This window comes from Fusarium subglutinans (genome assembly GCF_013396075.1).
Source record: "Fusarium subglutinans strain NRRL 66333 chromosome Unknown NRRL66333_c0000259, whole genome shotgun sequence".
NCBI lineage: Eukaryota > Fungi > Ascomycota > Sordariomycetes > Hypocreales > Nectriaceae > Fusarium > Fusarium subglutinans.
The window spans coordinates 1-25,983 of NW_023502322.1; the positions used below are offsets into that span (position 1 = coordinate 1).

The following is a 25,983-nucleotide window of genomic DNA, read 5'->3' on the forward strand; positions in this document are numbered from 1 at the left end:
TAAATTTAAAATTTAAAGTATTAAAGTAAATACTAATTAGTATTTTTTTTAGTCTTAGTATACTAAGACTAATTTATTTTTAGTATTAGTATTTAAATACTAAACTAAAAATAAATTAGTTTTAGTATACTAAACTAATTTACTTTTAGTATTAGTATACTAAAACTAATTTATTTTTAGTATAATAAATACTAAGTAAAAATACTAATTAGTAAAAAAACTAAAGTAAAAATACTAATTAGTAAAAATACTAACTATAAATTAGTATTAGTATACTAATACTAATTTAGTACTAGTAAATCCAAGGTACTAAAAAACTAATTAGTTTTTTAGCAAACCCTGCTCCCAGAGGAGCTGAATCGTATCTCCCACCATGTATTGTATATTTTTTCCAAAGCCGTCTTTACCGTCGAAATCGGAGTTCCATTCTGGTGGACGAAGGAATTTGGTGTCACACAAAACACGATTGGCAAATATCGAGAGTATTAGCGTGGGGATTAAAATCGTAAGCATATTGGCGACGGAAAATTTCAAGTGTCAAGAACGATGGATGATGGGTCGCTGGAAGGTAAAGAATACCCAGTGAAGGTCGCGAAAGACCAGTACTGGTCGTGGGGAACAGGCTTATCTGTTTTGACTGATTCGTGAGCCGAAGCCAAGGCCAAGCTGATAGGGGCCATTAATTAAACCAGGACCATCCTCCCTGAATGATATGCAGACGAAGATCGAGATAGGAATAGTTCAGGCCCGAGCCGTACTCTAACATGCTAGGGTAGAACTTAATGATCTGACTCTGCTCCCACCACCGCTAGATCTTCAACACATGTAGGAACTGAAGAAAAGCAGAATCTACTATTACAAGCATTTTAATAGCAGCTGTCATGTCGTCTCTACCTTTTGCAATTCACGCTCGGATTGTAGGTTCCAGATTCATTCGGCCATTTCTCTCAGTGCACTTCCAGATTCGTCTAGTTGCATATGCAGGCTTGACAGGGGACAACCAACAGGACAACAACCAACAGTCGGCCGCATCGTTTTGGGTTAATCTACTGGCAGTGAAACACGTCGCACAGACATAGTTGCCCATTAGAGAAGGTGATTAAGTAAAGGCTGAAAATTAAGAATCAATATTGATACGCTTAGTTCTGGAAAGGGGCTTTGGTTGCATTTGACGAATCATGATCGTTTGGAAGTTCGCCTCCTTCAACCTCTCAACTTTATCACAGTTCGCCGATCTTCCGGGCAGAGGTAGCTTCTGTATAGGCGGGGCACTGATATCCTCAGTGAAGCGGAATGAGCCTTGTAAGGCTGGAAATACACTTGACAATGCCATTTACTGTGAGCTTTTCCCAGGAGATAGATACGTCCAGAGATTATGAGCTGGCATCTAAACTGCGACCCCAGTCCAGCTAGTCAGCGGAGACAATCATGGAACTTATGTCCTTCTCAAAGTCCATACCGCGAAGGTATCAAGTTCCTATCATGCATGATGCCTCGCTCCTCTACGAACTTCTCGACTGGTCAGTTCAGAGCATTGGAATCAGGTGGATAAGTGTGATAGCTACGGAGTAGCTGGGCACCACCTAGTGGGTCATGGGTACGATAATGAAGATCATATAACTCTTAAACCTCCACGAACTCACGGGAGATCTTGATAATTGCAACGAGATGATGGGGGACTCCTACCCAGGAGCTCGTGAACCTCATGTAAGTTTGTAATTGTTCCTAAGTAATGGCTGTATACAGACAACGAGCCAGGCAAGCGAACGGAAGGTCTGAAATATCCTAATGAATGTGTCTTGAGAACAGTAGAATCCCATCTCACAGATGATTCCCAAAGCATGATTTATCCAGACTCAGCCTGCTTGTCACACCCTCCCTGCTTAAGGCTACACTGCGCACCCGTAAAAACAGCTTCCTTACAATTAGTGAAGGAAGCACGGCGATCACGCCCATTCTTGACAAAGTCGATGACAAGATTTCCCCCGACACCATTGATGTTGAGACGCCCTCCGTCAACAGAACGATTAGTGCCCTTGAGCTGACCAGTAGCGTACTCCTTGCAAGAGCCAGGGAAGCCATCGGACCTCTGCGTGGAGGCACCGTCGCCTGGGGAAATGGTGATGAGGCATTGACGGTTGCAGGCGGGAGAGCCAGGAGTGCCACCGCCAGGAGTTGAAGCGTCTTTGACTTCGAGGGAGAAGGCGCTGCTGGCGAAGGCGGCGATCATGAGCATGGCGGTTGTCTTCATGTTGGCGGTCTGATGGGAATCAGTAAGGAGAAGGAAGGTTAATTCAATGATGTGAGCTTACAGAGTTGGATTTCTTTTTTAAGGTTTTCGATAGCTTGGTATGCTTCTGTAATGGTTTTAGAGAAGTTGTGCTGCTAGTATTCCGTTGAAGTGGCCGGTGGATGGCCTTTTATACTTGAGTAGACCATCCTTAAACATTTATCCAAGTCACAGTGGATGGACTGAATCAAAGACAATCGGCGATCTGGTCTTGGATAGACGACAGGATGGCTGGGTGAGAGTCACTAGCAGGACGACCAACGAATTTGCAGCTTTACCATGAAGGTGCGCGATAGTGAAAGCAAGCAATCTCCAAAAGAAGCACAACAAGTACGTTCTGTACATGATGTCAGATTGAGGATTCAACTTGCTTATGATAATGAAGCCCGGGGGAATACATACGATCGTCATACTAGTAGTTAGTAAGGTTACAGTGTATGGTTCGGCCGCCTCTTGGTTATGCATGAGCGGCCGCTTTATAGTGTTCGGCCACCATGCAGCAAAGATCTACATTTATACTACGATCCTCCGCCCCCAGAGGAACTTATTTCTCGTATAGAAAATGCACGAGCATGGAATGCATCTCTGTGATTGAGTATTGTAAGCTTTCCGTGGCCCTCGCTAATGTAAGGTCACCGTAGATCAAAAACGTGGACACTTCATGATCTCGATCTTTGCCGAAAATTCCGCTGAGTGGAACTAAGTCTTGGTAAGGCAACCTCACGATCGGGAATGTTCAAATTTCGGATGGTATTTTAACAGTGCCTTGCTGAAGAGAAAGGTCATGACTATAGGCTATACGAGTGTGATGTATGATCGAGATCCAGACCACTCGCCAATCCATTTACCTATTCCCCCGTGCTCAAAAGTCCCAATACGCCTGAAAATAGTCCCCGAGACAAGCTCCAGCATCATGAAGACGTTTCTGCCCCCTCCATACCCATAATAACCCGCGCATAGCGGTACACAAACTCCTTCCACTTGCCCCAATTCTTTGAACTTTCGCACTAGATCTGTGGTGTCGAGCTGTAGACTTTGCAAGCTAAACTCCTCCTCAAAATAGCATTCGCTTATAATATCGTCTTCGTATACTGCGAGAGTGGTAGAGGGACCCGTCCAGCGATAGTAAAACAGCATACACTCAATATCCAGCTCGGCTGAACGCAGAAGACCTGTAGGATCACCTCCTGGGGGTTCCGTGATGATCCGCTCTTCTACAAGGTTCACAAGCGGCTGTGGACGGCCACCATGCCTCTGATGTACAGCGCTGAGTGTTGTATGTCCTCCAATAACGGAAGTGATCATCCTTGGCAAGAATCTTAAGCTTCCTGTCTGAATCTGCTTCACATACAGTGGTCTCCAGACACTCCCAGTACATCTGATTTTTTGTGAAATGAAGAACACGGGGAGCTAGAAAACGCTCTTGTACAACCCACCCACGCGTGTTTAACGGTGTATTTTCGATCTCGTCATTCCAAGAAGAATCGTTGTACAATAACCATGGCCCAACATTGATGCTGGTCCCATCTTCTAGATGCTGGTCACCTATTATGAAAGGAAACAATTGCCTCGATGGAAGACTTCTCTTCGAAAATAGGCCGGTGCTACTGGGGTCTGGAGATGCTGCGACAGCGGAAATATTGCAGAATGAATGGCGATAGATATGGATCATTGCCTTAGCCTCTTGCTGCCACTCGCTCAGAGAGTCTTGAAAGATGCATAGCGAGTCAATCCATAGGTATCTGAAGCCCATACGACACAGTAGCAGGGCAGCATCGCGAAATGTGGGCGACAAACTGCTGAGCGCCATGCCAGACCGAAACTGATCCTCTGTGGTTTCTGAAAGTTGCTGGATCAAGTCAGGATTACCCCATCGATGTGAGAGTGTCCAGTATGCAGGATACCCTCCAGATATGCGTTTGTCTCCTAAAGTGAAGGGTTTCACTTCGCCTCTCTCGCGTAGATATACTATCCCCTCATTGGCGTCATTGACATCGATGATTCTGCTGGGAAAATATATCCCACGGCCAAAACCAGACGAAAGGCAATGTCGATGACTTTCTTGACATGTTGAGAGCCAGGCTTTGAGCTTCTGTAGAGACTGGCTCGACCCAATGTGTTCATCAAGATACGCCCAGGGTTTAGTATCAAGTAATGTTAACATTGACTGTAACGAGGGTGTTCTCCTACTAAGCACAGACACTAATAGTGGCATGAGTAAGGAAGGTCATCTTCATTCCCTGGGAAGTTCAATCCTACCTTTCAGGTCAAAGTCGACGGCCCAAGGGCACACGACATGGAAAACGACATCGGGTCTGTAAGCACTACAGTATATCCGGAAGCCATCGTTTAATAAACTGTCTCTGTCGGGCTGAGCTGGCAGCTTATTCCATAACCACGTACAGATGAAACAATGCTGATCTTTACTGACGGCCAAGTCGCGATATTCTTGATGGTGGTAGTTTGTGAAAATTCGTCTACCGTATTTAAAATGATCCTTGGAATCTTTGATCTTGTTGCCGCCTCTCAAGGCTGCGATACATACATTGCACAAGTAGCCCTCTGCCATGTCTATCACGCTGCTGATTTGCTGACGGAGGCTTAGGATCTGTCGGGGTCTGGGCACTTGACGTGTGAGATTGAGAGATAGCGGTATTCAGGTAAAGAGACCGTATCATATTATTTTCTAATTGTTGTGGTTTAGTTCAGTACTTGGGTGTATTGCTGCCCAACGACATTCATGCAAGCGCAAGATGCAGAAACCTGGCTGCATATGCGGCAAATTATTCTCCCGTATTTTCAGCCACAGATAAAGAGTCGCCTCAGCCCGAAATGAGCGATCAAAACATTGGAAGTCACCAAGTCAAACATAACGACATTACATCCCGCCATGAAGCTAGCAGTTATGAGCTTTGTCGACGGCTCCAGGTCAAAAGCAGGAACGCGATAAAGAATCGCGCCTAACATACTGCGCCATTATCTAAGTCTTCCCCATGAGAGCCAATCTCCGTGGCCTGACGGAACCCTTTCCAAGCTGGCCACCAGGATGCTCGAGACCCTTTACCCCGCAACTGTGTTGCGAGCTTATGAATCTTCAGGTGACTTAGACTTGTCCTAGAATTCAAGAAACCCTCGTTTTGTTCTAGCATAATCCTCCAATTCCAGCGCCGACTTGCTGCATCATCCGACTCACTATAGTCGCGTCTTTCTTGGCCCAAGGTACTCAGGTCTCTTATTGGTGACAGAGAAATGGCCTGCATAGTCTGTAATCTCTCAGCATCCCCCACTAATGATGATCAAGGCTGCACATACGATACGTTAGTGGACGCAGCGGAAGCCGGTTGTTCTCGTTGCACTTTCGTTTTAAAGTGTATTAGCAAAGGTGCAGCACATATCAATGTCTGGGACATCACAAAAGTGGCCATTTTATCCCATGCTTACGTTAAGATTAACTGGCCCGGTGGCGAGTTTTTATTGGAAGTTTTTAACCAGCATGGTAAGTCTCTATTATCTAAGTTTCTCGATAACGAGGGACCAGGAAAAGGTTCCTCTACCAAATACCGCATCCTGTTGGCATTGTGATTGGAGCTATATTGACCATTCACTAATGATTATCTTACAGGTGTTGAAGGCGCTGAGCTGGGTGTCACCCCGCTACGTCTAGGTTATTTTCCCAGCACTACAGAATTTCACATTACAACCACCACGATACAGGCTTGGATAAAGGATTGTGTATATACACACAAAGGATGTAGATCTCAAATTCACGGCCAGTATGCCTCCTTCACTTGCCCAAAGAGGCTGCTTGATCTCAGTGATGGGAATCTGGTTCTCCGAGAGGATCTGGGTCAAGGGCTGCGATACGCATGTCTCAGCCATTGCTGGGGCAAGATCAGCATTGTCAAGACGACGACACAAACAATTGCCAGTTTCAAGACAGAGGTGCCTTTAGAACAACTATCGAAAACGTTCCGCGATGCTGTTGACATATGTCGCAGTCTTGGAATTACCTATCTCTGGATTGACTCGCTTTGCATCGTCCAAGACAGCCCAGAAGACTGGAAAGAACAAGCAGCTCAGATGGCAGATATTTATCAGCATTCATTCCTGACTATTGCAGCTACAAAGTCCCATGATGGGTCCCAAGGTTGTTTTTCGGAGACTAGCCATCAATACGTGGCCAAGTTGGTTCCTGGCTACAAGGACATTTATGTCCGTCAACGACCGCCACTCTTTCCGAATCACTGGGGGCAGTTAGACGAAAACGATGGTTACCCACCCCTGAACCGTGCATGGATTTATCAAGAGATGAGATTGTCACCGCGTGTATTGCACTTCTGCAACGAGGAAGTCATCTGGGTATGCCAAACCTCACAACGCAGCGAAAGCGGATGCAACGATAGGGACTACAACGACGGCAAAAGCTTCAAGCCTACACTGTTCAGTTCCGTCAGTGACATTCTTAGCGATAAAGCCCAGTTCACATGGCATCGAACGGTCCAGGAGTACTCCAGACTGAATCTGACCTACGAATCAGATAAGACAATTGCACTGGCTGGAGTTGCTCAACGGATGCAGCGCACAAGGCCGGACGACAGATATCTAGCTGGTATCTGGGAGCAATACCTCCCGCTGGATCTTCTCTGGATGGTCTGGCCTACGCCGAAGGTTAAGAAACATAGACTTGCTAGGTATCCTTCGTGGTCATGGGCTTCAGTCTCTTCACAGGTAATGTGGGACGGGAATTGGAGTCCACTTCAGTCTGTGGTCGTCAAGGATGTGCGCTATACTTCCGACGGTCCAAGTCATATGGGAGACTGCTCAATGTCTTCAATCACCCTACACGCCCCTCTTATAGATGCCAAGTCCCTACTGCCAACCCAGGTCACACCCATGAGCGTATGGAATGGCAACATTAGCCACGCAGTCACGCCATTCGAAGACATTCGCCTTGAAGAGCTTTGTGTTAACGACTATAAGCCCGATAGCCCGCCAGCGCCTGTAAGATGGCCCCCTGCCATTGGAGGATTCGTTATACCGCTTGGTGTGAATGTCGAAGACAGTTTTACGTTCTGTGGCATCCATATTATCAAAAGGCTGGGAAGTGACCACTACGAGCGAGTTGGCCATGTTGGAATTAGCCATGATGCTTTACTGATGAGCAACTATACCAAGTTCCTTAGTCGTCTGAAAAGGGATGATACGCTGCGAGGGCCGGACATGGAGACTATGCAAAATACATCCAGATTCTACGCATCTCGTATAAGAGAGCTGTTAGAAGGATTAGAAGTTTCAGAAATTGTCTTAATGTAGTATATACTTGCAATCCTTAAATACAAAAAATCAAAATACTGGGTGTCCCTCCAACCATGCTCTGACTTATTGACAGGTTCCATATTTCAGCGAGCATAGCTGCTCCAACCCACACCTCCGCCCCCATCATTATTTCCGATTCCTGCGCTTATTGCGGCCGCCCTCCTACGGGCTTCTTTCTCGTTGGAATTGCCGTACATGTAGCTGCGCTTGCGGTCGAGTTCCCGTCCCTTCGCAATAATGGCTTCAGGGTCGTGGAGACCGTAGAATTCGTCGCCGCCGATGAGTCTCTTGACAAGCCGGTCTAACATGCTGAGATCCAACATGCTGAAAGATCTGAAGGAGTTTAAATTTAATGGCTTCGCTTGGCTCGAGATGGTGGGTGATTCTGATACTGGAGTTTGGGGTCTCATGAGCTGTATGCGATATTTGCAGCCGAGACTTGTGGCTTAAAGGTCGAAAGAGCGCAGAGAACTTGGTCTCATTCCGAAGTATTTCATCGCATGGTTTTTGTAACGTGCGTCTCGCCAATGTAAAGGACAGGGTATCCGGTCCTCTATTAGATACCTGATCTGACTTGCATATCATTCCCCATCTTTTGCTTGAAAAGTATCGTGTGGCGAGGGATCTTCATGTAGATCAAATACGTCATTTTGTCAAATATAGGCTAGAGTTAGCCAGGAACAGACGAAAGCGGTAATTTCCATAGCTGGCCGATCATCAGAGCTTAAAAATGCCTTTCGTGGCGCTTCGTCAAGATACTCGTTGTGTAAGTTGGAATTCAGGAAACGCGCTCAGGAATTGTGGCAAACCTGTCAACATTGCTGGCAAACATCAAGGGAAATCTTGATGTTAACTTGTTGTGCATATCAGAAGTACTTTATGTCCCATATAAAGAATACATGCGTTTCCATTTCACCTTCTCCTAGAACTTCGACTCTTCCGCCATGGCTCGCTTTCCCATATACAAGGGCCAACTGTAGGGTTTACCGCTTTCAATGTTTTCTCTTCGCGGGAAATAGGGCACTAAAAGTCTTTTTCGAGTGCTTGCCTGAAGCCAAAGCAGTCCATCTACACGTCGTCTCCTGTTCCCCACGTCCGGATCATGTCACGATCAAGTTGGCAAGGATAGCTTAAGTTTCACCCCGCCGCATGAAGGGATAAGCAATGTAGAACATTCGGGATTGAGGAAGCTAGGTTACAAACACGTCTCATCACTGACTATTCCATTTGTGGGCCATTATTTAGGCTTCACGACAAAGTTATCCATCTTGAACTTCAGAGTCGAAGTCTTGGTCTCCTTCACGCCAGGTCCCATAACATACCACTCCATAGAAATCGTCCAAGTACCAGTCTGGGAGGTCGGAAGATCCGCAACAAAATTGGCCCACTGGTCAACCTTATGCGTACCCTTGAAGCTAGGCGTATAGATGTTGCTGCTGAATGTCTTGGTATCAAAGCTGAAAGAGCCCATTGAATGCGACAGACCGTCGGGGGATTTCGCTTGGACAAACAAACCAGGCTTGCTAGGCGCTGTGTACCCAACACTATTTTTGGGGAGGAGCATGGACCATGAGAGTTGGAAGCGCGCTGCTTTGCAGATCTTGAAGGTCTGGGAGAGTTTGTTGTAGCTGGTTGGCTCGTTGTAGCCGGACGTTCCGACGGCTTGGATTGCGTGGTCGCTCTTATAGCCAGATTTCACAACTGTTGCGCTGCCGAGTTTGACGTAAGTGGGTTTGAAGACCCATGGTGCTGAGTGCGTTAGTTATGCTGGAGATGGTAGCTCGTGTCGTTTTGAGGCAAACTCACTGAAAGCGCTCGACTCAAAGCTTGGGTTTTTGAGGGTGTTGGCTGGGGTAGTGCAGGCTCGTGCGTCGAGGCCGCTAACAGCATCAGTGGGTGCGGAGAATACAGGGGCAGCTACCGCTAGCCAGCTAAGAAGCGCTAATTTGACCATCTTGAACGATGTTTATGCCGTTGAGGACTGCAGAATAATGCAAGCAACTAAAATTGCAAGTCTGAAGGGAACCTGACAACAAGGGAATGCGACTGATTCTTATAGACAAATTGAAGGGGCGATATGACCCCGTGGGCTCGGCAGTCGAGCATTATCATTCGATACTCGAATCAATAGTTTCGTGAGGCGTTGATCTACCCTCAGCCGCACTGGCTAGACAGGGTATCTCCAGCTTGCAAACAGAACCCCTGCATTGTACACAACCAGACGCGTGTTTTCTAACCTTGAGAGTAGCAGGAATAAGGTTGTCGGTAGTTAAAAGAGGCTTTAGCCCCCAGCGCACAAAGGTAAAGAACACCAATAAACACATACAAGCTTGAGAGTAGCTTCATGTTGTCATTGTCAGAAGTTCTATCCTTGTGCCCATCATGCAGCACTCCCTGAAGCTGTATAGAACAATTATATGTTGAATAAAAGAGTCGACAAACATTCCCTCTCACTTCATGGTATCCACCTTGTCACTTTCATTTGGCCGCAGCCAAGTTATTGCAATTTCGTTTTACAGACAAAGCTCTCAAAGAATGTCTTGATATGGAACTTGAGCTCAGAAAGTTTCCCTATCCTCCTTAATCCCACTTCAAAAAGAGCGGCCTGAATCCAACAATGATACCCTCCAAACCCGAAGGGGGATGGCTCTCGTAGTTGATCCCGTAAACACTAGTGACCTGGTGATCCGCGAACCATAACTCCCCCTTTGTACTTCCACTCCTTCCCACCTCTCTTAGCATGTTTCCATTATTCAGCCAAAACTGGGCGCAACCCAGCTTCTGGCCGAACCAAACATCAAGCCAATAGAGATACTCTCCCGCCTTGATGTCCAAGTCTGTGGTGCTTGCTTTGTCAATGGCGTCAGATCCATAGGCCGTTCCCCACTTGTCGCCATACTTTATCTGCAGGAGCTCAACATTGGTAATCCCGCCTACGTAAACAGCTGTGATCTGTTCATTTTCTCCCCGTTTGACAGGGGGAAGGGCTTGTCTACCCACGGGTTACCGTTTACACGAATGTCATGGCGGCCACGAGACGCAAAGATCTCGCCGTCTAGATTTGTAAGAGCTTCCTCTGTGAGCTCCTTTCCTGCCAGGTAAGGCCATAAGTCGGCGTAGTTGAGGACGTGAATAGTCATACCCGCGTCGTACTGCATCTTAGCCCTGAAAAGGGCGCCTTCTTTAGCCCCAGTGTCATAGCCTGATAGGCCCTCCCATTCGGCTTTAACATTGTAACGTCCTGAATCGTAGGTCGTCTTGGCGTATGTAACATAGCTCGAGTTATCGATGGCAGGAATGGCATGCTCGTTCATCGTAGCAAGGTATTCGTGCACAGATCTCCATTTCTCGAGTGTCTCTGTAGGCACATCACTCATCCTGGTGTCGTCTAGCATGAGATTCTCGAGAAATAGTTTGTGACGCGAAGCAATTTCTGCATGTGAGATGGTCGCGTTTTCCGTGGTGAGCTTATCAAAAGTCTCCTGGAGAAAGTCGACTTCGTCAGCAGAGAAGCCCCATTTCCGACCATGCTGGATGCCGTCGCCCAATAGTTTGAGAGGCATTGTCGCTGCAAGGGCAAACCAGGGCAGCGACGCCACACCGTACTTAGGAGACGTAAACTCGCTCATTGAAACTATCATCGTCTGATGAAGCGATGTAAAGTAACCGAGAAGCAAAGTTGTCACGTCTCTACCCTCATCATGCTCCTTGACGAGGGCAGAGAAGTCATTGATGGCGGCGTCAAGGCCTGCCAGTTTGTCCTTGAGAGTCTCCAAGTGATACTCCTCAATCTTGGAATCAATCATGTGTTCGATGCGTTTTAAAAGCTTCTCCCAAATGTCTGCGGCCGATTTGGGCTGGAAGATGAGGGGAGAGAAGAGATTGAGAACCGCGGCTAGGGCGTCACCATAACCCGGAATGAGCTCAAGACCTGAAGCTAGAATCCCGAAAATGAAGTTGCCAATTTCATTCGGGTCTTCCAGGTCCAGGTGCTCGCCGTTCCGGATTGTGTCAAGACCCTTCTTGACAGCCTTGTTGAGAAAAGCGTCGTCAATCTTGACCATTTTGAAGGAATGGTTGCAAGGGTAATAAAATATTGTGGTGTTATGAGGAGTTTTGGAGGAAGAGATGGCTGTGTGTTCGTCTGCTGTCAATTTCTGGGCAGCATATCTCGACTTTATATCCGCAGTGTTACTAAGATTCTTGCGGGCGGCCAAGCGCGAGAGCGTAAACCAGGTAACACGGGCACCCTATTGGACACACGAAAGGGACCTCAAACTGAGCTCATATACATAGAAATCTCTAACTAATTCTTCATATGGTCTCTTTATATGCACATCGACCGAGAGAGCCGGTGATCTGCAGGATCTCGATCGTTTAGGGGCGGTTGCAGAGATGGCTGCATATTCCGCCTTTCAGCTCTCCATTATCAACTTCCAGCTTCTTAACCAAGAAGGTATTAGACAGTAAACCGTCACTAGAACGTCTGAGGTTTGAGACAATGCAGCCCATAGACAAGGTACTGTATAATAGTTGGTCGAGAGTACTGCGTTGCGTCTTTTTATATGATCGCGGCATCTACACATGGTGGGCACGGTGTCTTCTTTCAGCTGGCCTGATAAATTCTGTCACACAAGGTGATCCTATGATTCGTCTAGTCAATGTATTCCGTGTGGCCACTACTATAACGACTTCCAGGCTGTTCATTGATACTGAAAGCTTACGGCGTCTCCACGAGACATATCAAGCTAATGCACTGAAATATCCCAATTAACTTCTGCTTTTTGAAGGCAGTATACGCATAGCTTCGGTGAAGATGAGTCTTCTAATTGAAAACAGAGTGATATACTTTTGTGATGACTTAATCAGCTTCAAGCTATTGGCAGTAAGAGTCTCGTCTGAAATGTGGCTGCTACAGCGGCTTACAAGTTCCCCGGACCTTCGTCATAGCTGAAATGGAATGTCTCGGGGCCATTAGTTACCGATGCAACTGTATCAGTGACAGAGAATTCTATTGATCAACTCTTGACCGCTTTCATTTCACGTATGATATTACGAATCTCTTTATGATCCAGTCGAAAACGCGCCCATCAGCCCTGTCGAGATCCTAGTCCATCAAATGATTAAAAATAGTTCTCCGAGGATCAAGGCTATGCCGACTCCTGCGTTTCTTATTTCCTGCGCCTGACAGTCATCTTTCCCCGATGGAGTGCTTCCCTACATGCCTTTATTTGTTTTCTTCACTGTCCCCAACTTGTTCATCCGAATGACATCGGGCACATTCAAGATGTCGGCTCGATGTTATCAAGTTATGGAACGAATATCCTAGGCCCTGTAGAAACTACCGTAGGCCGTTTAGATCTCTCAAGAATTGTTTCAACCGCCTCCAAAAGCTCATGGTCTCGGCCTGGTGCGGCGACGAGATTGGCTACCACTGGCAGATACTCAATTTTTTTGCTGATCTTTGAATGGTACAGCGTCTCTCCAATTGGTAAAACGACATCGGGGCTCTGAAGAACTGGTGGTAAAAATAATTGGTCATATGCAGACTGATTCTCAGGTGATGCTGTCTTCTCATCACGATAGACAGGTTTGACTTCAGCGACGGGAAGAATGACAAGCGTCTCAAAGTCCTCGTCTCCAAATAATAGATCATGAAGCCACTTTTTGTAAACGAGTAGTCGTCGCGTAGCTTCTTCATGCTCGGCATCGGAAACACAGGCACCTTGAGTCCATCTTCGTCTAACAAAGGGGATCACATAAGGTTGTTGGCCATCATGTCTCTTAGCGTACAGCTCTCTGAAGCTTGAAGTCGAGTGGTAAAATTGATGATAAAAGGTTCCTCGGATGACATCTTTGAGATATTCTTCCACATCACCAGGAGCTCCTATTGGATGTGACTGCTGCCAAGAGCTTCTGATAGAGAGTTGGTTGATAGTAGCGGGAAGATGAGTCTCAACATCTCGTGTAAAGGAGTCGATAATCTTCTTTTGTTCTGAATTCTCGGTTGGAAGATAATCGAGTGGACAGATGAGACGATATGGCCTCTTGGTGACAGGCAATGGAGCCGCAATCCAAGTTTTGGCTACGCGTCGTACGACATCGAGACTTCTCGCGAATACACAAGGCGTATCAAACATGGCATAGGTCTTGACTAGTCCTCTCAACGACATAGAATCATGAGAAGGCCTAAATTGCCAAACACCATTCGCCAATGCTGGCCGACGCCCACTTCCGCTCGTATCAGTACCGATCGCACAATCGAGCCAGTCATAAGCCGCAACAGCAGCAGCGCTCCCACTACTACTTCCGGCAGGAGACTGATATCCATCCCCTCTGGGATTGAAGGCTGTTGGATAGTCAACGGCATCCATGGGCTCTTCACGGGCTATCATTGAGCTGAGCTTCGTCAAGCCCAGTATGTGTGCACCGTCATTAACCAGTGCTTGGATCACATCAGCCGTGAAAGCTGCCGGGTTACTTAATTCGTAGTAAGCCATATTGCAGAGTGACGTTTTCATGCCGCGGACAAAAAAACAGTCCTTTACTGCAACGCGTAAATTTTGCGGGGTGTCGGTAACGAGCGCTGGTGCTCGAGACGGGACGGCGATTGCGAGGTAGTTATTAGAAATACTTGCAACGCCGAGTTGATCAAACGGTGTCAATGGCGACCTTGTCCATATCAGTGGTCGGCAGACGCTTCAAAGAACACGTCACTTACAGATCTAGCTTGAGCTTCAACCCTGAGAAGAACGCTCCTTTCTCATCATCATATAAACGACAGATAGGGTGAAGCTTATTATTGGTGTACAAATAAGGCCCTGTAGGAAGATGCTTTTTGCCGCCTTCAACTACAATATCGAGCCATTTCATTCCCAGTTCCTTTAGATGTTCCCAAGAATCATGAGGCATAGCCTGGTCACGATGCGGGGTAGTGATGATGACACTTGAAAGGAACAAGTCGCGATCATAAACATCACAGCCATCCAGCTTGTTTAAGTATCTCTTCATCCACTCTTTGCTGAGGGGTATACCGTAATGGTTCGCAAGAACGGTTACTAGTAGAGTTTCCAGTGGAGTATTAGTATGGGACTGGAACTATATCGATGGTCAGATGTAAAGTTCGAGTGGCATTAGATGAACGAACGTACAGGAATGGCGTCTGTTGTGACGTATCGCTTGCCTCCAGCCTCAAAAATGATAGTTGAGTTGAGAGAGGCCATTGGGGGAGTTGTGCGAATAGCTTTCGCCCGGTCGACATTGAAGGAGGACAATGAAGGTTTCTGTGGCATCGCAATAGCGAGGAGGTTGGCTTCGCTGAGTAATCATTCACTGTAGAACAAAGAACAAGGACTTGATTGAGAGGGGGCGAAGCCAAAACCTCAACAAGCCATTGACCAATTAATGAAGCTAATTGCTAAAGCTTCTTACTAATTTTGTCACAGACTGCGTTGTCCATAGTCGCTTTAGCTCGAACAGGCAACACTCAATTCCCCTTCCAATTGGATCTGTGATCCGCGGAGAAGCTTTACTCTAAGCTTCCCGCCTGTCACCTCATCCCATAACTTCATCCGACCAATAAAATCCCATGGACCAGTCGAGGCGCCTTTTCCATGCCCAACATCACCGAAGGATCTAAATAGAAAAGCTTGAGTTATTAATTACTTCCCATCGTACCACTTAAACCCCTGCAAAATGCCAACTAGGCAAGCTAAAAACTGTAGTCAGGCGGCACAGACGAAGCTAACTTTCAGCTTTGATCGAAGAGTGAATGGCGATCCTCCAGGTTTGCGTTTGAAACGAGCCTTATGACCCTTGATGTGACGTCGCGCAATTCGCCATGCTGCTTTGAGCTAGGAGTGCGAGGGGCACCACTATAGAGACCGTGATGCATACGTCGATGTATGGCTTGCAATGGTCACCTGCAACTAGTAACGGCGCAATCTTACCCGAATCCAGTTTTAGGTCTGTCGGATAAGTATAAAGGACCCCGAGTTCCGCTGATATTACGACTTCTCGTCCTCGACAAGCTGCCTCGCCTTAACATTTCTGTACCCAATCGGCAAGAAAACATCGGCTCTATCTCTCGCTAAGAGAACTTAGTTCAATCTCTTACCATGAAGTTCACCACTACTCTCCTGCTTCTCCTCCCCCTTGCTGCCGCTAGCCCTGCTATCAGCACTGCTGAGGGTCTCCCAGACCTCGCTAACTCTGGCGAAGACGGCTACAGCCTCTCCCACGGCGAGGCTCTCCAACTCGCTGCCAAAGTCTGCCCTGCCAAGTTCCCCCGAAAGTGCTCCATCGGCAACTTTTGCTGTCGCACTAAAAAGTGTTGCAAGAAGGAATGCTGCAAGAACACTGCGAGATACTGCAGTGCCGGTCGGTGCTATCGATGAGGGCTAATAGGCTTGGAAACGAATAGTGGTTTTCAGTTGAGCTGGGTGCGACGGTATTCGCTTTTCTAGAGCGGTGGTTTAATTTATATAGGTAGTGTACAGAGTTGTCTTTGAATGGCACCGCAGCCTTTCTCTAGTTCTTACAGAATTCCTGTGTCGTCCAAAAAAACCATCATCGCTAGATGCTGAAGTTCAAGACAGAATTTCATAGTGTGTCGCCGCACAAGTGTCCTTGATAGTATACATCTGACAAAAGCTCATTGCAAGCAGTTCCTGGCTCCTGATTCCACCAGTAACGTAGAATACCGTCTGTGAAGCCATCCTCCAACACCACCAAAAGGGTCCTCCTTGTCACTCGCTTCTTTCCTTCCGTCAAATGTGATGACCTGGAGCTTGAGAACGGCCACCTGCTTTGCTTTATCGAGCTCTGCACGAATCTCAACGAGATTGTCGACGTTCATTGGAGTCGGAGGTGACTGGTGAGGATCAAAGCAGCCCCTCATGGTGATACATGTTGGTGTTTTTGATAGAACAACGAAATGGTTCGTGAAATATGTGCCTGTTGCGTGTCAGAGGAGAGAAGAGTAAAATCATAGATAGCATACCTGGTTCATAGGTAGATGCTAGAAGATCTTTTTTCTCCCATAGGTCGTTCTTATTCGCCTCGTTCTTGAAGAATGTCATAATTCTTCTCTGGATACCATATCCTGTTCATCATCAGCATTACGACTAAAACACCAATTTCCATGACCTTTACCGAACCCTCCCCACATTCCCGCAATAAACCTCTCAACCAGCTTCGTTCCTCCATTCTTTGCATTTTCCAAAAGCACCTTATCCAGCTTATCGAACGGTACCTCTCTCACGCACGAGTCGGCCGAACCCGGTTTATTCCAAGGATTGATCTGCTTCAGCAGTGGATGCTCATACAATGATCTGCCATTGTCCGGTCCAAAGGGCTCAAAGTAACATTTTCTTGTCACGAGATGAAAGCTTGCTGCACCGGTGATTGAGAGCCCGGTAGCGACTTTGGCGGCAAGGATCAGTCGTTGGCGGAGAAGGGGCGATAACCGAGACATGATTGGTGTTTTTTGCTAGGTTGACCAACAGATCTTACGCTGCTGAAAACGGGAGACGCTTCTAATAAATACTGACCAAATTTCGGACTGAATGGAATGCCGAGGTCCGGAAAGACGAGACTTATATAGATCTGAAACTCCACATATTCGGAACCGTTTCCATAACTATCGGTTGCTTGGTCAAATTTGATGTTAGCAGCTCCAGTTCGTCAAGACTTGGCAGCTTTTACTCAATTTGATTGGGTCGGCAAATGTCTCCACTGAGCATTTCCCGCTGACGACGTGAATTTCCCGCTTATATAATCAGTCTGATCTGTACTGCTCACCCTAGACCTGTGGATCTTGACGACGGCGTTTAGCATTGATTCCAGCCTGCGACATAAGGAGAACCATTCTTCTGTTGATTATAGTTAGGCGTCGCTTGAATACTGATGCGACTACACTTTATTGTTTGCCCTACATTAGTGCATGATTTGCTCAATAAAACGTCAAAGCGGGTAGGATTGCTGTTGCCTTTTTGCAATTCTGTTACAAATACTTATCGAACTTCAAGGAGGCCGAGTGTTCCACCAAGGCGCTTCCCATCATTTCTGACCACCTACCAACAGTCATCGGAGTCTGCACTTCTCAATCTCCAGATATCATATCATGGAGCCTGTATTTGTTATCTACTTCGTACAGCCCTTGACAAAGTGGACGATTCTACGAGTAGATCAAGCGCCATGCCCGATCTAGACTGATCCCAGATCTCGAATGGGCCCGGAAATGATGTGGATCAACGGACATAATTGATGCGCAAAGCCTTCATTCCATGGACAATGAAGTTTCAGCCGGCATCCGAATATCTCAAATTCTACAGCTTCCAGGTGATATCCGGAATGTCCGTCAGCCCAACGAGGCGTCTGTGCCAATGGACTGGCCGGACTTTGCTGTGACTCTAATAATCCACATTTACGTTTGCCAAACACGTCGCAAGGTCTTCAACAGCCATAATTCGAACCCCACAGCCAGCTAAAGATATGTCCAAATGCTACAGATCATACCTATCGCTAGTGGTCACTGCACTGATGGCTTGCCCTGCCGACAACATTGCCGCAGCCAAGACTCATACTCACCACCAACAGACAAGCCTAACGCCAAATCAGGCCCTGCCAAGACGTCCCGCCAATCTCCCCGTCAAAAGCGTAGCAAAAATAAGCCTAATCTGTAACCCTGGAATGCATAAGCAGTGAAGATCCCCGCCTAGCTCCTTTCAGTGTGATGGCCATCCTTATTCGCGGACCAATACAGCCCATTGGTTTAGAGTACGAAGATCTCGTCTATTTCAGACCAATGGACGGCCTAGCGTCGACAAAGCAAAACCACCTTTAGTCCGTGCCCCTGAATTCTTAATGAGACAAGTCTACCCCGTCATCCCGCGGTTTTAAAGTTCTTGGGGTGCTCCATGTTTCGCTTGTGCGGTAGACCATCATGAAGCTATTCGCGATATTACGCTTGTTTCTTCTCATTTTACCGTGTATATTCTCCCAAGTCGACGCTAGTTCACCGACCACTGCTCAGAGATTAGAGGACGCGTCGCAATGTGCCGTGCGTGTACCCATTCATCTCGCGCTATGGATTCGTTAATCAGTTTGTAGATCAAATGTTTCTCGCGGTTCGTTGATGAGCCGATATTCTCGACCGTGAACAAGGAACGGATATGCCATGATCACAAACTCGGCAATACGGTAGCCAGCTGTATCCACGCATCATGCCCGATTCGAGACCTTTTTGGTAGGAACCCCTCTATATTGGCTTTGCAAAGATCAAGCTACTCATATTCACGCTTGCTGAACAGACTTTCTCAAGCTTGAGCAGACAAATTGCGGCAGACCGGAGCTTGACAACGATCACAACATCAGAGGCATCAATTACACGATCCTTGGGATAGCAGTGTTCTCCATCGTCCTTCGAACTGTCACGAAATCGTATCATTTTTCACAATGGGGTGCTGACGATTATCTCATCATTGCAGCGTCGGTAAGGACTTCCCGATGCGTCGTGCGTCATGCTGATTTACTGACCCTGCTAGGTATTCACAGGAGTTCAATGCATCATCATGGGCCTGAGTGAGTTCTGCATTATGTAGATATCTAAGAGTCCATTGCTGATTTTGTACAGTGACATTTGCGGGCCTGGGGCGGAACATCTGGACGCTCGATGACAGCACTATCACCACTTTTCATATAGTAAGCTCTTATCCTCAACCAGCCCATCAATCTCGGCTAACAAGTATAGTACCTCCTTGTCGTTCAATACGCCTACGTTCTAAGTCTCTGCCTCATCAAGCTCTCAATACTCTATTTCTTTCTCCGAACATTCCCCGATCCGACTTTCAGGTTGATCATTAAGTGCACCATCGCATTTAACATTGTCACGACAATCATCGTCATCATATGCGGAGCACTGCAGCGACAGCCAATTCACTTGCTTTGGGATGGATGGAAAGAGTACCCACATCGTGGTATCACACTCAATACTCCGGCAATCATCTTCTTTCACGCTGGTGTTAACATTGCTCTTGATATTTGGATGTTTGCGCTACCGTTGACGCAGTTGTATTCTTTAGGACTTCAGCCGAAGAAGAAGGCTGGCGTTATGGTGATCTTTGGCGTTGGTATCTTGTAAGCCTCCCATTTTCTTGTTTAGAATCCATCTTAACATTCGTCTAGTCTCATTGCAGCCAGCTGCATCCGAATCCCCTACTTACTAGACTTCACAAGAACATTCAACGCATCATGTAAGTATATTCCAAGTCCCTGACCTTAATACATCAGCTGAGAGGAAGGCAATAGCGGATGCTCAAGGATTCGTCGTATGGTCCAACATCGAAAGCGGCGTAGGTATCTTGGTAGCCTGCATGCCTCACATGCAACCAATCTTCCGCGCTATCGCAGCACGGGTAAGGTCATGGAACATTCTACCCAAAGGATCAAGCAGCAGCACAGAGGGAATCTTTGTTCAAAGATCTCTGGCGACTATTAAGATGTCGCGGAGTGACGGAACGACTTTGGTGGAGCCAGATGACTTGGTGCTACATGATACAGGGGGCTTTTTGAGTGAACCTAGTCCTATGAAGGTTGATAGCAAGATTAGGAGTGTGATTGAGACGTGGATAGCCAGATGACGGCGTTTGGATCATCACAATTGAGTTGCATTATCTGATTTTGGCATTGGCACGGTTTGGCGGGTTTGCATAGGAAGTTCTGGGCAGCATAAAGCGCTTCATCGGCATAGCATAATAGTTCCTTTACTCGACATCTATCTATATCATTCTACTTTTCCTTTTACAGCACGACCTTTTGTGTCTTGATAAACACTCTATCAGGGTTCCTAGTCAATGACGAAACTGGCTTCGGTCTCGCAAGATCAGCTGGCAACGGCAACAACTCAAAAGTCCAGATGACAAGAGTGAAGAAGATCTTCATCTCAAGGTACGACATCCTCCTCCCGAAGCAGCCCCTCGGACCTAGCCCAAAGGCCTGGATCGGAAACGCCTGAGAATCAAAGCTCACGTCCTCTTTCCCATCTGGACCAGCAGCCGTCTTGAGCCATCTCTCAGGCTTGAAACTCGAATAGTCATAGTCCTTCTCTAAAGGCTTTGGCTTGCGAGACTTGACCCACTCACTACTTCGTGACTCGTCGAAGTCAATTGGAGGTGACAATATGCTTGGACCGTTGGATAAGAAGACTACTGTTGTGCCTTTTGGTACACGTGCACCGAGGATCTGCGTATCGACCTGGACTTCTCGGAGAGTCATGCCAAAGGGATATGACAAGCGAAGAATCTCCTCGACGACTGCATCGAGGTAAGGAACACGAGTTTGGATGACTTCAGTGAGTGAAGGAGCACGTCGCTCAGATTTAGCTTGGGGATATGCTCGTTGGAGCGCGTTGCGTAGTTCAGATTGGGCTCTTTGCTCGGCGCTGAGATAGCTCAAGCCCCATCGCACAGCTGATGAAGTAGTTTCATGGCCGCCGATGAGGTAGGTCATCATCTGTAAGTCGATCAGCATAATGCGTCAGATAGAGCGACGCAGGTACTCACCTCACTGGTGATCACCTGAGAGTAGTAATCAGGCTCTCTCCCCTCTTTCTTTGCCAGCGCCTCTTCTCGAACCGAGATCTCATCAAGCGCACATTTCATCGCCTCTCCATTTGCTCTTCTCTTGATGCCATTAGCGATTTCTCGCTCCTGAAGTCGTTTCGCAAGAGCAAAGGCGTTCTTCAGGGTGGCCGAAAAGGTTCGATACATCCAGTGGAATAGCGGCGGAGAAGGCGTCTTGATAATCTTGGCGACGCTCTCGGCGACAGTTGCTAAGGCGTTGAGCTCTTCATTAAGAGGGAGTTCCTTGAAAGCGATTTCGCCTTCGGTCTTGGTTGAAGAGGTGTTGTTATCTGGGGCGAGCTCTTGGATTTCTTTCACGAGTTGGGTATGTTGAGTGTCGAGGCCAAAAGCGGCGCATACGATAATATCAAGGGCAGCGTTGTGTACATCCTTTGAGGCCGAGAAGAATTGACCATTGGCGTGCTCAGTCTTCATTCCCCAGAGCTCTACCAATCGAGAGAACTTATCGTAAATCTCAGGCGCCGATACCTTTACTCAAATCAGTCTCTTGATCACGTATCCCGATAGTCTCATCTCACCTCTGACAAAAACGACGGCGTCATCAAATTCCTCACAAGCTCCTTATTCTTCCTAAACTGCGGATCCGAACTCGTAAGCGTGATATGCGCCCCCGGCACGACACAATTAAAAATAGCCGTGCTCGATGTCCCTCTATCAAACTCCTTCACTCGATGCGTGCAGATCTCAGCGGCCTCATAATGATCAGCGACAACAACCCACGGCTTCCCAAACGGGCGGATGAACGCTTGGAATAACGGTGATTGGTGTTGAATAGCCTGCGTCGCTAACCAGTCGGTCAAGCTCCCGAATGCCTTGACGTCGGGGAGATCGCCCAGGATACGATTGGTTGCGGAGACGTTATAGGGGATGTCTGCTAAGGGACGGGGTAGCATTGAGCGGTAGAGGGTGTAGGCAATGCCTGCTAATAAAAGACATCCTAACAAGACCCTCGTGGACGACGAGTCTAGAGCGTCAAGCAACGACATGTCTGCAATTTCTCACTGCAAAATGTCACAAAAAATGAACAGACCAAGCTGTCACAGTCAAAGCGGGCCCAGGGCATTTTTAAGAGAGTCAACACGGAGATAACGAACTGAGACAGTTAATTCAACGTTTCTGCTCGCTACCCCTAAAGAGGTTAGATGGTTTCAACGATGGTAAGCCGCAATTGAGAGGTGCTCCAATTACAGGGCTAGCATTACGACGTTGGTTGTACAGTTGGGGCCTCGCTAGAGCCCCTTTAAAATCTGATGTGAGAATGCCAAGGCAATTTGTTGGTATGACAAGATCAGCCCTGGGACTTTGGTGATGAAACTGAGTAGGGACGTACGTCTGGGCGCCAATTGACTGAGCTTGAGTGAGACAGCCATTGCTTTGGACAGGAGATGTGAAAGTGGCGCTCGTCAGACTGCAGGCCACGTAGGATTATTGATGCAGTGCTGATCCTTTTTGGTAATTGATACCCTCACGACTCAGATTTGTTAGTGTCTGTGCAACTTTATAGGTATTTCAGTCCACCATATGCCATAAAGGGATCAAGATAGCATGAGCCACTTTCGATAGTTCACCGCTGGACCAGTAGTACCCGGATCTCCGGAATCGGCTCTCGGCATATTGACACAAACTCAAACCACAGACACTGAATACCGCGCTGCCGAGAAGGCCAGGCGAGTTTCGTAAATGCCGAAGTCAGCTTATGTGGCTCGGTGCAACGATAAAGCTGTAGGCGATGAGACATTGCTGAAACACGGTGGACGTTGGTTGGGTGCAGCTAACAGGGGTGCTCCACTGAGCCTTGTAGGGCACACAGGTGGTCTCATTCCTGAGATGCCTAAGTGCCGAAGACAGAAGCGCCATGAATCCTGACAAGCTCCCATTAAGCTCGCGACGACCAACCAGGGTCAACAGCGCCCCGAGAAGCTCAGGCAGGTTATGTAGGCTCAAGGTCCTTTAGCTTTTGTACTCGCATCACCAGGCTATTTAATAGCATGTATATCACTGTCCTCTCACAAAAGTATAGCCTTAATAGAATCATCACAATCAAGAACAACAACAACATGGCATCCCATCCCGTTGAAGATCCCAGAAATCAGAGGATTATAGACTCACCTCCATGGAGAATTTGGGTAGCATACTGAACCGGCCTTAGATAATGGCAGTAAGGCCGTGGAAAAGATTTCTGAGGAGGCAGAGAAAAACATTACTGAGCGCTGGAACAAGCCCATGGAAGATTGGAATTTAGATTTTTCGATTCATAGAATAAATGGAACTGACAGGTTTCACCTCTCGGTTGCTATCCTGTTCCTATAGAATACTATTCAGGCGCACTCAAGAGGGATTTTTATTTCTTTATTTTATTTTTATCTTGATATCGTTATTCCTTTGTGTATCGTACATGTCATTCATGTATTACAATGGGTTTGTCTCAGCTCGCCTCCAGGAGCCACTTACTGGGGCATGACTCGACTCATGACTGACGATGCCTTCCACAGCGACTTCCTCACATACGCCGGCCGCATGAAACCGTGGCCCGGAGCGATACCTTCGCCGCCGTCCAGCACGCTCCAGAGCAGATCGATCTGCTGCATGGACAGCAGCCCCGACCCTCCCCACTCGGGCAGCCCGGAGAGGCCAAGGATCTGCTCGATTCTCTCCAGGAAGCTGAGGGTGGCGTTGCAATAGCGTATGCCCTGCACGCAAAGATCCTGTGTCGACGCCTCGCCGGTCCGGAGTCCCGAGATGGGTCTGAGGGGTTCGATGGAGAGCCAGAGGATTATATGCTTGAGGAGAACCTCATGGAGGGATATGATCTGAGTGAAGACGGCTGCGATGGTTAAGAAAAGAGGAGCTCGTAACGGCGGTAGAGAGGCGGATGTGATGGAGGAGGCAAAGCCGGGCCTTGGTCCATTGTGTCCACCTCCGTAAGGATGTGGCGACGAAGACTGGCCGTCCAGGCCCGGCAGGTTCACAATATCGAGCATGTGCACACTCTCAACTGGCGGATGGCATTTTCGGTTGTTGAGAAGCCGCGATAGCACCTGGAAGAGATCCTGAGTTGACTCCAATGTGAACTCTCCAAGCGTGAGGCTGTCGATAAATAGCGGGCCCTCGCGGAAGAGGATGCTGCTCAGGGTGATGACGGACCGATGCGATTCAATGGCGGCCATGCGGGTGTGTAAGTCGTTGTTGAGCTTCGACAGCTTAGACAGAGCGTCTGAAAGCTCGATACTAGCCACGGGGGAGCCTAGCTCTGGAATCACCAGGCCTGCAGGGTTAGAGCAAATGACAGTAAGGTCGAGCCGACTCGACTTTGCCTTTGACATATCATTTTCATCTATGTTCCAGTCGTAGTCGGCAAAAGCGGAGCTGTGCTTGAAGCAACTTGAGATCTTCAACGGCAGTCGCTCAGGGAATGATGGAGTCTGCAGTTCAGCTGTTCTAGGAGTAGACCACGATGACTCGAGGGCAAAGATAATATTTGTTGTGGTTTCAATAGCCGGCGGCGCCGCTGTAGAAGCTGTGGTTGATGGTATTGTTGTTGGGAACATCATGTTCTCAATTTCGTATTGGTCGTTTATCTCCAAGAAGATGTCCGAGTCTGGTGACTCGCTCGAAGTGGCTGGGTCGCTCTGCTGGTTCCTTGCGGTCGTCTGTTTCTTCTTCAATCGAACTGGCTTCGCTCCGGTCTCCTCAATCGACTTTCTGCGTGCATGCTGGCCAGCTGGCAAGTCTGACTTCCTGGGTCTCCCGACCTTCTTCGGCCCACCAATGCTGCATTCCTCGTCGAGCATAGTACATCGTGCACATTTTGGGTCGTTTTGCTTGATGCGTAGACATCTCGTCTTGTGCCGACGGCAGACATCGCAGGACAGCCGCCGTTGCGAAGGATGGACCGTGGAGGTACCCATTGTTATACGGGGTTACACAGAAACCCGGTCGGAGTCTTGGGGGAGCGAGTGGGGGGAAAGAATGAAATATTCGGGCTGCACGGCAAGGAGGGCGAGCAATTGAGTGCCAAGGGGGAGAGTAGAGATTGACTGAGGTTCATCAGTCCGCGTGCGAGAGTGAGCGCGTCACTGGTCCGTTAGCTAATGAGGCACTGTTTACCCGCTAATCCTTTTTCAAAACCATCCTCGGAGGGTTTTTGTGAAGCTCTCGGTATCTGCCGGTCCCACCATCTTCCGTTACCGGCTAGCCCCATCTGACGGTGAGATGTTAGGCCGATGACAGTCCACTTCATCGGACCTTACTTATCATCATTGGCTTTTTATGTCATTTATATTATTTAGAGAGCGAATTGATTGTTACTAGTTACGGTAGCCTGATCGCAATGAATTTTTGAATAGACAGCTGTCTGCTTGAGGCATCACCAGAACGATTGCGAGCCACAACCTCGAGACCTTGTACGGGGATATCTGTGGACTGTCTCTCGAAGGCATATGGATCTAAAATATCCTGAGCCTTTTTTTTTCGACCTTCGAGGGTGGTGTTATAAATGCCCAATTGTGCTTAAGCCACTTTTGCAGTCACGCGAGTCTATAAAAGTCGGAAGAGATGAGACGACATAAAGCGAGGGGCAATCCTACAGCAGTCGTACGGCGAGCCACTACGTGACCCTCCCCCCAAAGCATTGTTGATCTATGCACAGGTAAGACGAGCCCCCGGAAGGGGACAAGGCGAGTTTGTTAATGAATTCACTGCCGGGGGAACTAAAGCCTCCGGAGAATTAGTAGT

General features: G+C 47.7%; 8 protein-coding genes across 8 annotated transcripts; 2 read left to right on the top strand and 6 right to left on the bottom strand.

The window, feature by feature from the left end:
• Positions 1-1,846: 1,846 nt before the first annotated feature.
• On the bottom strand, positions 1,847-3,595 carry FSUBG_12262 (uncharacterized protein; the record flags this gene model as incomplete). Its single annotated transcript, XM_036677033.1, has 3 exons — positions 1,847-2,260; positions 2,313-2,357; positions 3,263-3,595. The coding sequence occupies 3 exons, from the start codon at positions 3,593-3,595 to the stop codon at positions 1,847-1,849; spliced, it is 792 nt and encodes a 263-aa protein (XP_036532242.1).
• A 2,188-nt stretch (positions 3,596-5,783) lies between these two features.
• Positions 5,784-7,911, top strand: FSUBG_12263 (tol; the record flags this gene model as incomplete). Its single annotated transcript, XM_036677034.1, has 4 exons — positions 5,784-5,786; positions 5,829-5,859; positions 5,913-7,563; positions 7,680-7,911. The coding sequence occupies 4 exons, from the start codon at positions 5,784-5,786 to the stop codon at positions 7,909-7,911; spliced, it is 1,917 nt and encodes a 638-aa protein (XP_036532243.1).
• Positions 7,912-8,843: 932 nt separating this feature from the next.
• On the bottom strand, positions 8,844-9,560 carry FSUBG_12264 (uncharacterized protein; the record flags this gene model as incomplete). Its single annotated transcript, XM_036677035.1, has 2 exons — positions 8,844-9,355; positions 9,413-9,560. The coding sequence occupies 2 exons, from the start codon at positions 9,558-9,560 to the stop codon at positions 8,844-8,846; spliced, it is 660 nt and encodes a 219-aa protein (XP_036532244.1).
• A 626-nt stretch (positions 9,561-10,186) lies between these two features.
• On the bottom strand, positions 10,187-11,670 carry FSUBG_12265 (Delta endotoxin central region subgroup 1; the record flags this gene model as incomplete). The annotated part of the gene is made up of 2 exons (XM_036677036.1): positions 10,187-10,551; positions 10,614-11,670. 2 exons carry the CDS (start codon positions 11,668-11,670, stop codon positions 10,187-10,189), a joined length of 1,422 nt encoding a protein of 473 aa, XP_036532245.1.
• A 1,245-nt stretch (positions 11,671-12,915) lies between these two features.
• FSUBG_12266 (amidase signature domain protein) lies at positions 12,916-17,081 on the bottom strand (the record flags this gene model as incomplete). Its single annotated transcript, XM_036677037.1, has 8 exons — positions 12,916-14,278; positions 14,328-14,704; positions 14,758-14,923; positions 15,284-15,317; positions 15,723-15,928; positions 16,309-16,561; positions 16,608-16,709; positions 16,760-17,081. 8 exons carry the CDS (start codon positions 17,079-17,081, stop codon positions 12,916-12,918), a joined length of 2,823 nt encoding a protein of 940 aa, XP_036532246.1.
• Positions 17,082-18,551: 1,470 nt separating this feature from the next.
• On the top strand, positions 18,552-20,247 carry FSUBG_12267 (uncharacterized protein; the record flags this gene model as incomplete). The annotated part of the gene is made up of 8 exons (XM_036677038.1): positions 18,552-18,668; positions 18,719-18,854; positions 18,919-19,100; positions 19,153-19,189; positions 19,242-19,309; positions 19,359-19,744; positions 19,793-19,860; positions 19,916-20,247. 8 exons carry the CDS (start codon positions 18,552-18,554, stop codon positions 20,245-20,247), a joined length of 1,326 nt encoding a protein of 441 aa, XP_036532247.1.
• A 160-nt stretch (positions 20,248-20,407) lies between these two features.
• Positions 20,408-22,235, bottom strand: FSUBG_12268 (TRI13-cytochrome P450; the record flags this gene model as incomplete). Its single annotated transcript, XM_036677039.1, has 3 exons — positions 20,408-21,118; positions 21,169-21,717; positions 21,768-22,235. The coding sequence occupies 3 exons, from the start codon at positions 22,233-22,235 to the stop codon at positions 20,408-20,410; spliced, it is 1,728 nt and encodes a 575-aa protein (XP_036532248.1).
• A 1,461-nt stretch (positions 22,236-23,696) lies between these two features.
• FSUBG_12269 (C6 zinc finger domain protein) lies at positions 23,697-25,157 on the bottom strand (the record flags this gene model as incomplete). Its single annotated transcript, XM_036677040.1, has 1 exon — positions 23,697-25,157. One exon carries the CDS (start codon positions 25,155-25,157, stop codon positions 23,697-23,699), a length of 1,461 nt encoding a protein of 486 aa, XP_036532249.1.
• Positions 25,158-25,983: the final 826 nt, after the last annotated feature.